This window comes from Phyllopteryx taeniolatus, chromosome 2 (genome assembly GCF_024500385.1).
Source record: "Phyllopteryx taeniolatus isolate TA_2022b chromosome 2, UOR_Ptae_1.2, whole genome shotgun sequence".
NCBI lineage: Eukaryota > Metazoa > Chordata > Actinopteri > Syngnathiformes > Syngnathidae > Phyllopteryx > Phyllopteryx taeniolatus.
In genome coordinates this window covers 40,321,680-40,334,990 of record NC_084503.1, presented here as the reverse complement: position 1 = coordinate 40,334,990, position 13,311 = coordinate 40,321,680, and the positions used below count along the sequence as shown (strand labels likewise).

General features: G+C 41.2%; 1 protein-coding gene across 1 annotated transcript; it reads right to left on the bottom strand.

The window, feature by feature from the left end:
• Positions 1–2,136: 2,136 nt before the first annotated feature.
• dapk2a (death-associated protein kinase 2a) lies at positions 2,137–12,698 on the bottom strand. The gene is made up of 8 exons (XM_061766244.1): positions 12,374–12,698; positions 8,122–8,343; positions 5,106–5,244; positions 4,038–4,167; positions 3,637–3,712; positions 3,391–3,543; positions 3,255–3,300; positions 2,137–2,994 (listed from the first exon to the last, which is right to left on the bottom strand). Exons 1-8 carry the CDS (start codon positions 12,433–12,435, stop codon positions 2,371–2,373), a joined length of 1,452 nt encoding a protein of 483 aa, XP_061622228.1. The 5' UTR covers positions 12,436–12,698; the 3' UTR covers positions 2,137–2,370.
• Positions 12,699–13,311: the final 613 nt, after the last annotated feature.

The following is a 13,311-nucleotide window of genomic DNA, read 5'->3' as shown; positions in this document are numbered from 1 at the left end:
AGCTGCTCAGAAAGGTCAATTTTCTATCCATTTTCTGTACCGCATATCCTTGCTTCCATACCTCCACAGGAATATCATCAGGACCAACTGCCTTTCCCTTTTCATCCTCTTTAGTGCCTTTCTAACTTCCCCCTTAGTAATCATTGCCACTTCCTGTTCCCCCACACTTGCCTCTTCTACTCTTCCTTCTCTCTGATTTTCCTCATTCATCAACTCCTCACAGTATTCTATCTAGCACACTATTGGCACCAGTCAACACATTTCATTCTCTATCCTTAATCACACTTACCTACTGAAAATCCTTCCCATCGCTATCCCTCTGTCTGGCCAACCTGTCTAGATATTTCTCTCCTTCTTTAGTGTCCGACCTGGCATACATGTCATCATATGCCTCTGGTTTGGCCTTTGTCACCTCTAACCATTGCCCTATGTCGCATCTCAATGTATTCCTTTCTCCTCTCCTCTGTCCCACTTTTTCTTGGCTAACCTCTTTCCTTGTATAATTTCCTGTACTTTAGGTTCCAGCACCATGTCTCCTTTTCGCCTTTCCTACCAGAAGCCACAGGAAGTAGTCTCCTGCCTGTCTCTCTGATCATCTTGGCTGTAGTGGTCCACTCTTCTGGAAGCTCCTCCTGTCCACCGAGAGCCTGTCTTACCTCTTCCTGTAACGCCATAAAAAACTCTTCCTTTCTCAGCTTCCACCACATGGTTCTCTTTTCTGCCGTTGTCTTCTTAATGTTCCTCCCCACCACCAGAGTAATTTTAAACACCACCGTCCTATATTGTCTAGCCCCCCTCTCCCCTACCACTAATTCCCAGTCAGTAACCTCCTTCAGATTAAATTGTTTGCACAAGATGCACCTGGGTGCTCTACCGCCTGGGTGCTCTACCGCCGCTCTTGTAGGTCACCCTATGTTCCTGCTTCTTCTGGAAGAAAGTGTTCACTACAGCCATTTCCATCCTTCTTGCAAAGTCTACCACCATCTGTCCCTCCAAGTTCCTTTCGTGGATGCAAAACTTATCCATCACTTCATCACCCTTCTTTCCTTCAGCAACATGTCCATTGGAATCTGCACCAAACACGACTCTCTCTCTCTGTCTGGGATGCTCAGAACTACTTCATCCAGCTCCTTCCAGAATTTCTCTTTCACCTCTAGGTCACATCCTACCTGCGGGGCATGGCCACTAATTACATTATACAGTACATACACTGTAACACCCTCAATTTCAAGTTTCAGCATCATCACTCGATCTAACACTCTTTTCACGGCCAAGACATTCTTAGCTAACTTTTCCTTTAAAATAACCCCTACTCCATTCGTTTCCCATCCACACCATCGTAAATTAATTTTAACCCTGCCCCTAAGATTCCAGCCTTACTGCCATTCCACCTGCTCTGCTGGGCGCACAACATATCTAACTTTCTCCTAATATTCATGTAACCAACTTTCGATCTTTTCCTGTCATAGTCCCACATTCAGTTTTAGGCTCTGTGCCTTCCTCTTCTCTTTCTGCCTAAGAACCCACTTTCCACCTCTCCTTTGTCTTCGACCCACAGTAGCTGAATTTTCACCTGGTGGCGGACGTTGTCAACCCAGGCCACGACTAATCCGGTATGCAATTCTTTCGGTAAAGGTTCATATTTTTTTGGCAACAATCTAAGCCTGATGCCCTCCCTGATGCAACCCTCTGCATTTATCCGGGCTTGGGACCTGCCGACAATTTGCACTGGCTTATGTCCCCCGTAGGGCTGCATTATTTGGTTACCTCAATTACTAATGATTAATATTAATATTTTTTATATGACTCAAACATTGCCTCCGAATGATGTACTACAGTTCTACATGAGTGCAAGCTACAGACACAATAAGCATTAAAATAATACCCCTTACCAGTGTCAATCAAAACAGGCATGATATGTGATATAGCTCGTGGATTCGAAATCATTCAATTGTGCAATGGGTCATAGTGATGTGGCTGGTCAGTATGTACTGTAGTAAATATAATCTTTTTTGTTTTAGTTTGACAGTTTTCATATGTAATACAGGAACATTGTCTATCACCACTGTTACTATGAATGTTTTTCATAGTAGTGTATTCCTTTCATGCCAGATTTCGGGACTGCCGAGAAATACGTGTAAGTTTCAAGCACAGAAACTGATTACGTTTATGACAAAATGTAATGGCGATTACATACAGAGACATATAATAATTTGGATGGTCTACTAGAGAGAGTTCTTTTGTACGGAAGCAGTCATATCGTTTGCCAGTGCAACAATTACGGCATAGCATCATCCATTTATTATACATTCATACAGAAAAATTTTAACTCAAACGAATGATGGTCTATCTTTGATGGCCAGCTTCGGTTTAGTCTAGGTTGATCCCAGACAGCAGCTCTCCTCCACAGGAGCGGTTCTGCAACTCTTTCAGGGCTTCGTTTACCTCATTGTTGAAGACAGTGGTGACATTACCAGTGGGGTAACTGCCATCGGTGGGAAATGAACCCATCACCTCCTGCACCCATTTCAGCTCATTGCTGAGTTCTTGGGTGAGTGTATCAAAGTGGTTCTGTCTTTCCTGGTAGCGGCTGCTGATGCCTCTAAGGCTGGAGCTAAAAGACTGCATTTCGTCTTGCAGACTTCTCTTCAAGGATTCCAACTTACGGAACTCGTAACGGATTTGCGAGAGCTCATGGCGCACTCCTTCACTCTCTTCCTTGTACCAGGCCTCTTTCTCAATGAATATAGAGACCATGGCACCAATATCTTCTTGCAGAGAATCATGGGATTCTGCCAAGCTGAAGAATGACCGTTCCATTTGAGCAATGTCCTCCACCACTTGAGCAAAGCGCTCAAAGTTTACATAGGTGTTGTTAGGTGGCATGCTTGAGTGAGACTTAATAGTGTACTCCCTCAGACGCTTGGTCTTGAGTTGGCGCCTCTCTCGTTTCTGCAGCTCTTGGCCTTTATGCTCCTCCTTGTGGTCATTAGACTTCAGGGTTGAAAGAACATATTGTACATGTTTAACTTGGCTGTCATACGGGAGGCCTTTTCTAAAAATGTTGGTCAGAACGTGTATCATTTATCAGCAATGTGCAGTATACTGATGTCCTGTATTAGCAAGATTACAAACATTTGAACCTTGGGAGTTTGCGAAATGGAGGATTACTTCATATAAGTAATACTATCAGTTTTCACAAGTCGAAATGTCGGTAGTTTACAGACACATCAAAGTTGAGAATTTCACATTACCTTGATCCATGGGTGATTAAGAGCATCTTGAATTGTCAGTCTTTTCCTGTAATTAAAAGAGACTGAATAACACTTCTTCTTAAAATCATTGGATTTACTTTATAAAGTCTGCGTAGAACATTATTCAAGCTCTTACTTCTTGTCCCTCTCAAGCAAGTGACTAATGAAATTTTTGGCCAATTCACTGGTGTTGCAGAAGAACTCCTCATCAAACTCATAATTTATGGTTGAAATGTTCTTCAGTGTGTCCTGCTTAGTCTCTCCAAGGAAAGGAGAAGCACCACTTAATCTGGAATATGAATATGAAGACACATTCAGTTTGTTTTTCTGTGTAAGGCAAACAATGTGAGCTGAATTACAGTGTATATCACTGTTCACTTGCAGGATGTATGTTATGACTCCGATACTCCACATGTCCGCTTCCAAAGCCAATGGCTCATAGTTGACAATCTCAGGTGCTTTTAAAAAAGAAAATGATAGAGTTAGTTAGAATACTGTAGAAGAACAGAGCGTTCCTGTAAAGACTATCTATCCATCCATTTTCTCCACTGCTTGTCATCAGTAGGGTCGTGGGTATGCTGGAGCCTATCCCAGTTATCTTTGGGTGAGAGGCGGGGTACACCCTGAACTGGTCGCCAGCCAATCGTAGGGCACATAGAAACCAACAACCATTCACACTCACATTCACACCTATGGGCAATTTAGAACTGTGAGGCCGATGTCCTAACCAGTCGGTCACCGTGCCGCCCTGTAAAAACTAATGAACACATTAAATTGTCTTACCAACAAATTCAGGCGTTCCAAAGATGTTTTTGAACTCCATTCCTGCTTCAATTTTGTGGGCGAGACCAAAATCAATGAGTTTAATCCTTGGCAATGGTACATTCTTATCTAGCAGCATTATGTTTTCAGGCTGTAGAGAAACAAATGACAAATTAATTAAATTTCATTGGCTAAGTGTTTTGTAGTGTGCAGTACTGCACAATCAAGGTTAACCATTCTTGATTAGTCAATAAATAAATAAATAAATAAATAAAAAACAGCAGCAGGGACGTGTGGTCAGGGTAGCCAGGTGAAGTGTAAAAACAAACGGTGATTACATAAAATTGTTTTCCATTTTTGTAAGTTGATATATCCTTTATACTGATTTTCATTTTGAATCAATTAATGTGATTTTCATTTTCATCATTCAAATTACTGAATTTGCTTAATTCCTGTTCATATACATAGGTGAAATGGATATTTTGGCAGCAAGCAGCCAGCCTGACCTCACATTGTGCAATCCCTCATGAAAAACTAAAAAGAAATACCACAGTTCAGGACCACCATCTATTGGTAAAAATACTGTACTAAAACATTAAGCCTATTGGGAAGTGTTTGTGCTGTCTCTTCAGGTCTCCTTTCCATTGTCGGGCTAATGCAGCTAAAATTTGTGTTATATATTTAGTTCTGCTTTGTGCATAAAACTGCTGATAAAGCCTGAGGGGCGGCAGCTAAGATTCTGCCTCCACACTGTGGCAGCCATACTGAAGGAAGTGTACTAGTACACAGGTTCACGTTGGTGGTGTTCTTTTTCTAGAGGTACCTAACAAGCTCGCTTCATAAACATACTGCAGAGCTCTCGCCTGATGTGTGTCCCGCATCTGTGATGCACAGAAATTAGCAGGGATGCATGAAGCATAATCATTCTGGGTCCGTAGATTCATGGTTGAAGACCCGCCCTACGTATTGGATGTGCCCCACATAACACACACACACACAAATATGGGAAAGTTAGGGGCCAGGAGGTGCCACTGACAGGACGTCGCACAGGGGGCCATTAAGGCTATTGGTGATCTTGTCAGGACATACCTTGAGGTCAAAGTGGGCTATTTTTTTGGAGTGAAGGTAGTTCACCCCCTCAAGGATTTGCTTGATGAACTGTGTTGCCTCGTCCTCACTTAGAGACTCTTTCTGGGCCAAGAAGTCAAACAGCTCACCCCCAGAGACCCTGGAATACAGACATTTAGCATTTAGCTATGTTTTTTTTTCTTCTCAGAATTAAAATCTATTAGATAAATCACTTTGAAGGTTAGTCACTTAATACTGATTATCCTGGAAGCCTCTCTATGGAGTCTGAGTGGTAATTTCTTCAATAATTTTTAGTTCATATATTACCTATGCCTGTGAAACATTGTATTGCCCATCATAGATATACGACAAGGAACTAATGCTAAATCTTATTATGAGAATCTAAATCAGGGGTCACAAAGTAATTTTTGTCCCGGGCCCCATCGTAATTAGGGTTTCCCACGGAGGGCTGTTATGACTTAATTGGGAAGGGCGAATACCGATACCAGGGCTGATACCAGCCTTATTTCAAGGGATAGGGTACTCATGGAGGTTACCGACACTGGCCACCGATATTTAAGGCAAAAACATCTGACATGGAGTAAGTCCTCCTCGTCAGTAGTTGGCGGCGGTTTGACACATTGGTAAATCCTCATGTGCGTCAGTCAGAAAGACAGAAAGGTCTTTTTTCACAATTGTCTGTCATTGTGTTAATTGTAATTTTGAGTATCAAAAGTACAAGTGGTATCTCTATCTTGAGTACTCAAGATTGAGTGAGGGTCTGAAAAAAAAGTAGTATCAAACATACATATAAATGTATGATCGTCTAATATAATTACATATACAGTACACAACAAATTGATGGATAACTAGTTTGGACCCCGGGCCATGAGTTTGACACCAGTGATCTAAATGATCTGTAAAGCTCCCAGTGATAAGCATCTGACTTTCATAACAAACAAAAGCTGTCAATTCAAAAGACGTGTTAAGAAAATGGAACAACAGTGACTGTGTTTTGTTTTTGATTGATGTAACTGCCGTCAAGTATTTAGGTTTCGCAGCTTCATGAGGCAGCTTCAAAAACCACCACATTCAGACACATCCAGGAGATGGGCTACAACTGTTGGGTTCCTCGGGTCAAGCCCCTTCTGAACCTGAGCCAACGAAGGAAGCGACTCAACTGGGCCAAGCAGAAGAAGGACCGGACTGTTGGCCAGTGGTCCAAGGTCCTCTTTTCCAATGGAAGTAGAGTGTGCCTTTCATTCGGGAATCAAGGTCCAAGGGTTTGGAGGATGAGTTTACATTTTATAAATACCAAATATTACTTCTATTAGTTTTATACAACCTTCACATGCTTTATTGTTCCATGTTGTGACTGCTGGCTGTTTTCCGTCCGTTTTGTGCGTACCGGTTCTTCCCCAGCATGTTGCTTCGGAGTTGTTTGCATGCTGCTAAATCACCGCAACATGGTGATATAGCATGATATCAGCATTATTCATTTGAATTCTAAATTTCTACCAATTTTTTTTTTTACAAATTTAGCTACAGTTTCCTTAATTCTCAACCGAGTCGCACCGTTTCTACTTTACATGTTCAGCTCATTCAGCTCAAGACACTCGTGTCTTGTCCAGGTGTTCCTCGTTGCCTCGTCAATCTGTTTGTATTTAGTTCCCTGGTTTCTTTCAGTTCTTGTTGGTTCATTATAGTATGTCGTTGTTAGGTGTCATTGTCTCTGTCTGTGCCACATCATAGTCGCCAGTTGTCGCTCAGTTATTTCACCAGTCATGCTTTGTTTCCAATTTTAGGTTTATTCAAGTGTTTCTTTGTTACTTTGGTTATCAGTTGTGAGACTTTGTTTAGTTTGCTTTTTTCATGTTCCTTCTTTGCCCTTTTTGGGGGAATAAAATATTTTTTGAGTCTCCTGCACTCCTGCCTTGCCTCCCTGCTTCCCTGCACTTGGGTCCTCCACGCTTTTGCCTTGTCTTCCTTGTCTTCAAAAACCTTAACCGTGACATTAGCTGCATTTTCCTTATTTCGCAACCGATTTGCACCGTTTGTACTTCTATGTGTTTGGCTAATTCTAGCCTTCCTGTGAACCAATACCATTCCCCAAATTTCACAGATTTTCAAAATAAAAGCCAGAAATAATTTTTTTTTTTACCAATTTTGCTACAGTTCCCTTATCTCTCAACTGATTCACACCATGTCAACTTCTACGAATTCAGCTCATTCAAGCCATCCTGTGAACCACTCCCATTCCCCAAATTTAGCAAATTTTCAAAATAAAACTCAAAATTTTTACTAATTTAGCTACAGTGTCCGTATTTCTCGATCAATTTGCACCGTTTCAACGTCTACGCGTTCAGCTCATTCAAGCCATCCTGTGAACCACTCCCATTCCCCAAATTTCACAAATTTTCAAAATAAAAACTCAAAATCCCAAATTTTTGCAAATTTAGCTACAGTTTATGTATTTCTCTACCGATTTGCACTGTTTCAAGTTCTATGTGTTCAGCTCAATCTAGCCTTCCTGTGAACCACTCACATTCCCCAAATTTCGCCAATTTTCAAAATAAAAGCCAGAAATTCACTTTTTTGTACAAATTTAGCTACAGTTTCCTTATTTCTCAACCGATTCTTACCGTTTCAATTTCTACGTGTTCAGCTCATTCATACCGTAATTACAATTTGTCAAAATATTTCAAAATTTCTGAATTTTTCTAAAATGTTACCACTAAGCTGTAATTTCCCAAAAGTCTACCATAGTATCCTTCCTTGTATGTAGCATTTTTTACATGAGCACACAGTTTGAAAAACTGCTTGAGTCCACATTATGTGAACACTTTTTAGAAAATTAGCAAAATATTCCCTCCATCCATTTTCAACACCACTTATCCTGGTCACAGAGCACATATAGACACAGACAACCATTCACACTCACATTCACACCTTCACTGAGTGGGAACTGAACCCACGCTGCCCACAACAAAGTCACGCGAGTATGTATGTTGGTAAAGTAAATTAATTAGGCACTCACAACTCCAGGATCAGCACCACATCAGTGCGGTTCTCGTAGACATCATGTAGCGTCACAATATTTTGGTGCTGAATCTGCTGTAGAATCTGCACCTCACGTTGTATCTCCTCCAGCCGTACTCCCCGAGAGCTGGCAATACTTTGACGCTTCTTGATGAACTTGGCAGCAAATTCCTGTCCTGTATTTTTCTCTTTGCATTGCTTTACAATGGCAAACTGTCCACTAAAACACAAGAAGTAGGAAAGATTTATTTAATTTTGATGAATTAATTATGACATGCATTAGCTGAAAAGTGACTTTATTGAACCCATTTTGATGAAACCATTCCATTAGTGACACAGTGACCAGTGAACCTTTTTCATAGGGTTAGTGCCTTGTTCCTGGGCTCGCTTCCGAGCATACGCAGGTCATATGAGTAAAGCTTGGGACCTTATCATTCCGCCTTTTAAGTTTGGACGGCAAGAATATTGCAATCTTCAATAAATGACTATACTTTACAGTATATACACTGAACAGCCACGACAATATGATAATAGCAGAGAGAATACAAGACAAGGCAATACAATTCTGCTTGAAAAAATGTTTTATTTAAGTTAATAATGCTTAGTTTCGATTGATACAATCATATAGATATTCATTTGACGTTACCGTATATACTGTATGTTTATTATTGTGACTGTAGTTTTCAGTGCATATACAGTGCAACCAGAAAGTATTTACACCCCTTTACTTTTCCACATTTTGCTAGACATTCTAAAGCTGATTTTAGTATAGTTTAAAGATCCTGTCACGATATGTAATTGTATGGTATTGGACTGGATCCAAAAGCAGACTGAGGCAGAGGGAGTAGATGAGAATGGTTTATTTGGAGGTAGCTCAGGGTTTGTATTTCCAAGGTGTGATGGTGGTCAGTAGGAACAAGTAACAGACAGGAGACGGGAGCATGAGCAGGTGGAAGAGCTTCACGCCGTGGTTGGACCGGGCAGCGAAGCAGGAGACGCGGGAAGAACACTGGAAGCGGAGGAGAACACAAGGGACGAGTACAAGTGCGAGAGCCAGGTAATCAACTTATACACAAGAGTAGTTATCTCGAGAGTTGGCCTGTGTACCACGAATGTGTATTGGACCCCATGTAGAAACTGAATTTCCCTGAAACTTGGCAGGAAGACAAGTGAAACATTGATGTCCCACTCCATTAAAGTGCATATTGCTTCATTCATTTCTTTAGTTGAGGATTTGGTTTTCACAACAGAATAATGCAGCTGTTAAGAGATTGGATAGGATGTGGTGAAGAAACAATAAAGCAACGTCTGTTGACGTGAGCAACATCCTCGGTGGTTACCCAAAACGAATATGCAAAGTTTTACGACAATTCTACTTGGACACACTACAGTATGTGCTACGGTCACAAAAATGCAAATTCAGATAATTTAGATAAATGCTTAAGTGAGCAATACCCCCTGCCCCAAATAAAAAAACAGTTGCATTGAATATGAATTTGAATCAGAATCCTCTTTGTTGCCAATTATGTCAAAAACACACAAGGAATTTGTTTCCTGTAGTTGGAGCCACTCTAGCATGACAATAACCATTTTGACAGTAAATACTTTGAGACAAAAAAAAACATAGAAACACACTCCGTCACTTAGCCTCTAGCAATTTAATGGCAAGAGGGAAGAAGCTGTTGGAATGTCTGCTGGTTTTAGTTAACATTGTTCGATAGCACCTACCGGAGGGGAGGAGCTGGAAGAGGTGGGAACCAGGATGTGGAGGGTCCAAGAGGATTTTGCATGCTCTTGACTTAGTTCTGGCAGCGTGCAAGTCTTCAAGGGTTGGTAGGGGTGTACTGATGATTTTTCTGGCAGTCCTGATTGTTCGTTGCAGTCGGAGGTTGTCATTTTTTGTGGCAGCACCAAACCAGACTGTGATGGAAGAACACAGGACTGATTCGATGTCCGCTGTGTAGAACTGTCTCAGCAGCTCCGGTGGCAGGCCGTGGTTCCTCAGAAGCCACAGAAAGTACATCCTCTGCTGGGCCTTTTTGAGGATGGAGTTGATGTTGATTTCCCACTTCAGGTCCTGAGAGACTGTAATTCCCAGGAACTTGAAGGTCTCGACGGTTGACACAGGGCAGCTGTAGAGCGTGAGGGGCAGCTGTGGCGAAGGATGCCTCCTGAAGTCCACGATCATCACTACAGTCTTGAGCGTGTTCAGTTCCAGGTTGTGTCGGCCGCACCAAAGCTCCAGCCCGGTCCTCAGAACTGTGACGCAGATGTGCTAACCAGTCGACCAAAGTTTAAGCTATTATTATTATTTTATTATTTTATTATTATGACATTCAAATTATGAAAGATCTAATTGTTTAAAAAGCTGAAAGTAAACATCGTGTTACTCCGACGGGGTCAACACCAGGGATTGAACTGATGCTAGCAAAATCTTCAGCAGCGTCTGTCAATGCTTTGGGCATCAACCACTCGACTAAGCCGTGATGTTTATACAGCAGATGAAGGCCGTTCTTAACACAGATGAAGATCGAGTTTTACTTTCTCAGCATGAGCAGCAACTTAATAAAACCTGTCTGTTCCACACTAAGTTACAGTCACAAAAATAAACATTACCAACGTATTCATCTTAAATTAATCATGTCTTTGTAAGGATTTTAAACATGAGCGATGACTGACATATTCACTTGATTGCGAAAGCACGAGTGCACGACCACACCAAGTCAGCATGAGTTACGCTAGCAGCCATCTTAGCAAACTTACCCTCAAAATTGCAGTAGGTACGATGAGACGTAAAGCTGGAAATCAATAATTAGTTATTCCAGCAGTGGATTTTGACGACTAAATCTGATGTTGACACTGCGCAGGAAACAAGTCAGCTCAAAAAGTGCTGTGTGCACAGAAATCGAGCCAGGATCTGACATGGGTCACTTTGGGGCGCCCCACCTTCGCCCTATCTTTTGCATTAAAGAGGAGCTATTGTGTATGTCAAACTTATTTTTTTCAATTCTGGAGACCCTAATAACCCTAACCCGAATACTAAAATACAGCACTTTTAATTCTTTATTATTTTAAGGTGAAACCCATATCATCCAAAAAGGATGTCGAACTTTTTAAACAAGAGTCAATGAGTAAAAAATATCTCCACCCCGAACCGGAATTGCATCATTATTTCAGAAAGGAGAGATGAATGAAACAACTACTTTTTTATCCTATCTTTATCTATCTAAAAATAGATAGTTCAACTTTAAAAATGTTTACTCTCAATGTTTGTATTTAGGGCTGCACGTTGGCCGACTGCTTAGAGCGTCAGCCTCACAGTTCTGAGGACCCGGGTTCAATCCCCGGCCCCGCCTGTGTGGAGTTTGCATGTTCTCCCCGTGCCTGCGTGGGTTTTCTCCGGGCACTCCGGTTTCCTCCCACATCCCAAAAACATGCATTAAATGGAGACTTGCCCGTAGGTGTGACTGTGAATGTGAATGGTTGTTTGTTTGTATGTGCCCTGCGATTGGCTGGCAACCAGTTCGGGGTGTACCCCGCCTCCTGCCCGATGACAGCTGGGATAGGCTCCAGCACGCCCGCGACCCTAGTGAGAAGAAGCGGCTCAGAAAATGGATGGATGGATATTTGTATTTATTTTTTTATATACTGACTGGTAATAACTAAAGAACTCCATTCATTAATTATACAAGTGGTCCTCAGTTTCTGACAGCTCTGCGTAAGAAATTCACCGCGCCATAAAGGAATGCTCAGTTACTGCCCTAGACTGGTTTTCATTTGATTGTTTTAAATTTGGAGCCTAACGGTGTTTTTCATCCAATATTTATCCTCCTATAATTACGACTTTACTACTGCGTTAGCATAGATTTGTGATAGAAAACAGCACTTACACAATCGTTTAACGCCGCCCCCTGTCATGTTGCATGTTATGTAGAAAAAAGCATTATGCAAGACCACATTCTTTATTTGTGACGGTAGAAAACTATAAATGATAGCTCAGATAACTGATAATTCAATGATCAAAAGAACTATTTCTCACGGAAGAGTATCAATGAATTAACGATTAACATGAAAGGATCTCTGAAAGGGTTTTACATTTATTGATATATTTTGTCAGTTGGAAACATTTACTTATGCGCTCAGTAACCATGAATTCTTCTTCATTTCGCTAATCTCAACAACAACAAATAATACCAATGATGTTACTTGTGGATTGATAAACAATGAAACAGTTTGCACAGTAGGCCTACCTTCCCAACTCTTCCCCAATTTCATAGAAATCTTCAACTTTCTGTTGCTTGAAAATATCCATTTTTGCAGTCCTCACTTTTAAAAGCGCAGCTTAATTCTTGTAAGCATGTCAAAAAGAAGCATCACTGCTCATCCGCGGCAAGTTGTGGGCATGATCAATCACTGTGTTTTAAAAAATACTGAAAGGGACCGTTCTACAAAATGATGAAGATGCCACTGGTCTGAGTCCCATTGAAATACGGTAGTGTGCTGTCAGTGTCTGTTTTTCCATGTACAACGCTAACATAAACAAGACACTGGTGAGTAGGAAAATGTCTTTCAGAGTTAAAAATAGTGTCGATCGTGAACTCTGTGTCCTCTGTGTGGCGTGCTCTCTCTCTCTGCCATGTCCTGACACCTGGTGTGCTCCGGTTTCAGACACATGAGATTTGCATATAGTGTACGATGTACATTGCTGTACCAACAACTGGTGTTATCATAAAGTCTGTACCTCTCTCATGAAGGGTGAAATGAAATGTAATTGTAAATTTGGTATACTTTATATTCTTTAATTAAATTTCAATGCAATTGTGCAATTTATGCAGAAGTAGGAATGTATGGATGTTAGACAAGTTACACCAGGGATTCTCAACTAGTGGGTCAGGACCCAAAAGTGGGTGGGTCGCAGACACCAAGTAAAAAAAAAAAATTTCATGTATTACTTTTCTCATTTTTCCACTATAGTACAGAGGCGTACCAAGTTCCCACACAGATTATAGTAGGAAAGTGACAAGAAATGTTATTTCCTTGTTCTCCAGCCACTAGTTTAGTCTGTAAACCAATACAGTGCAGCTCAGCCCTTAGTTGGCAGACGTCATGTCAAGTAATACACATTTGGTGGTACAGCAACTCATCCATCCATCCATCCATCCATTTTCTGAGCCGCTTCTCCTCACTA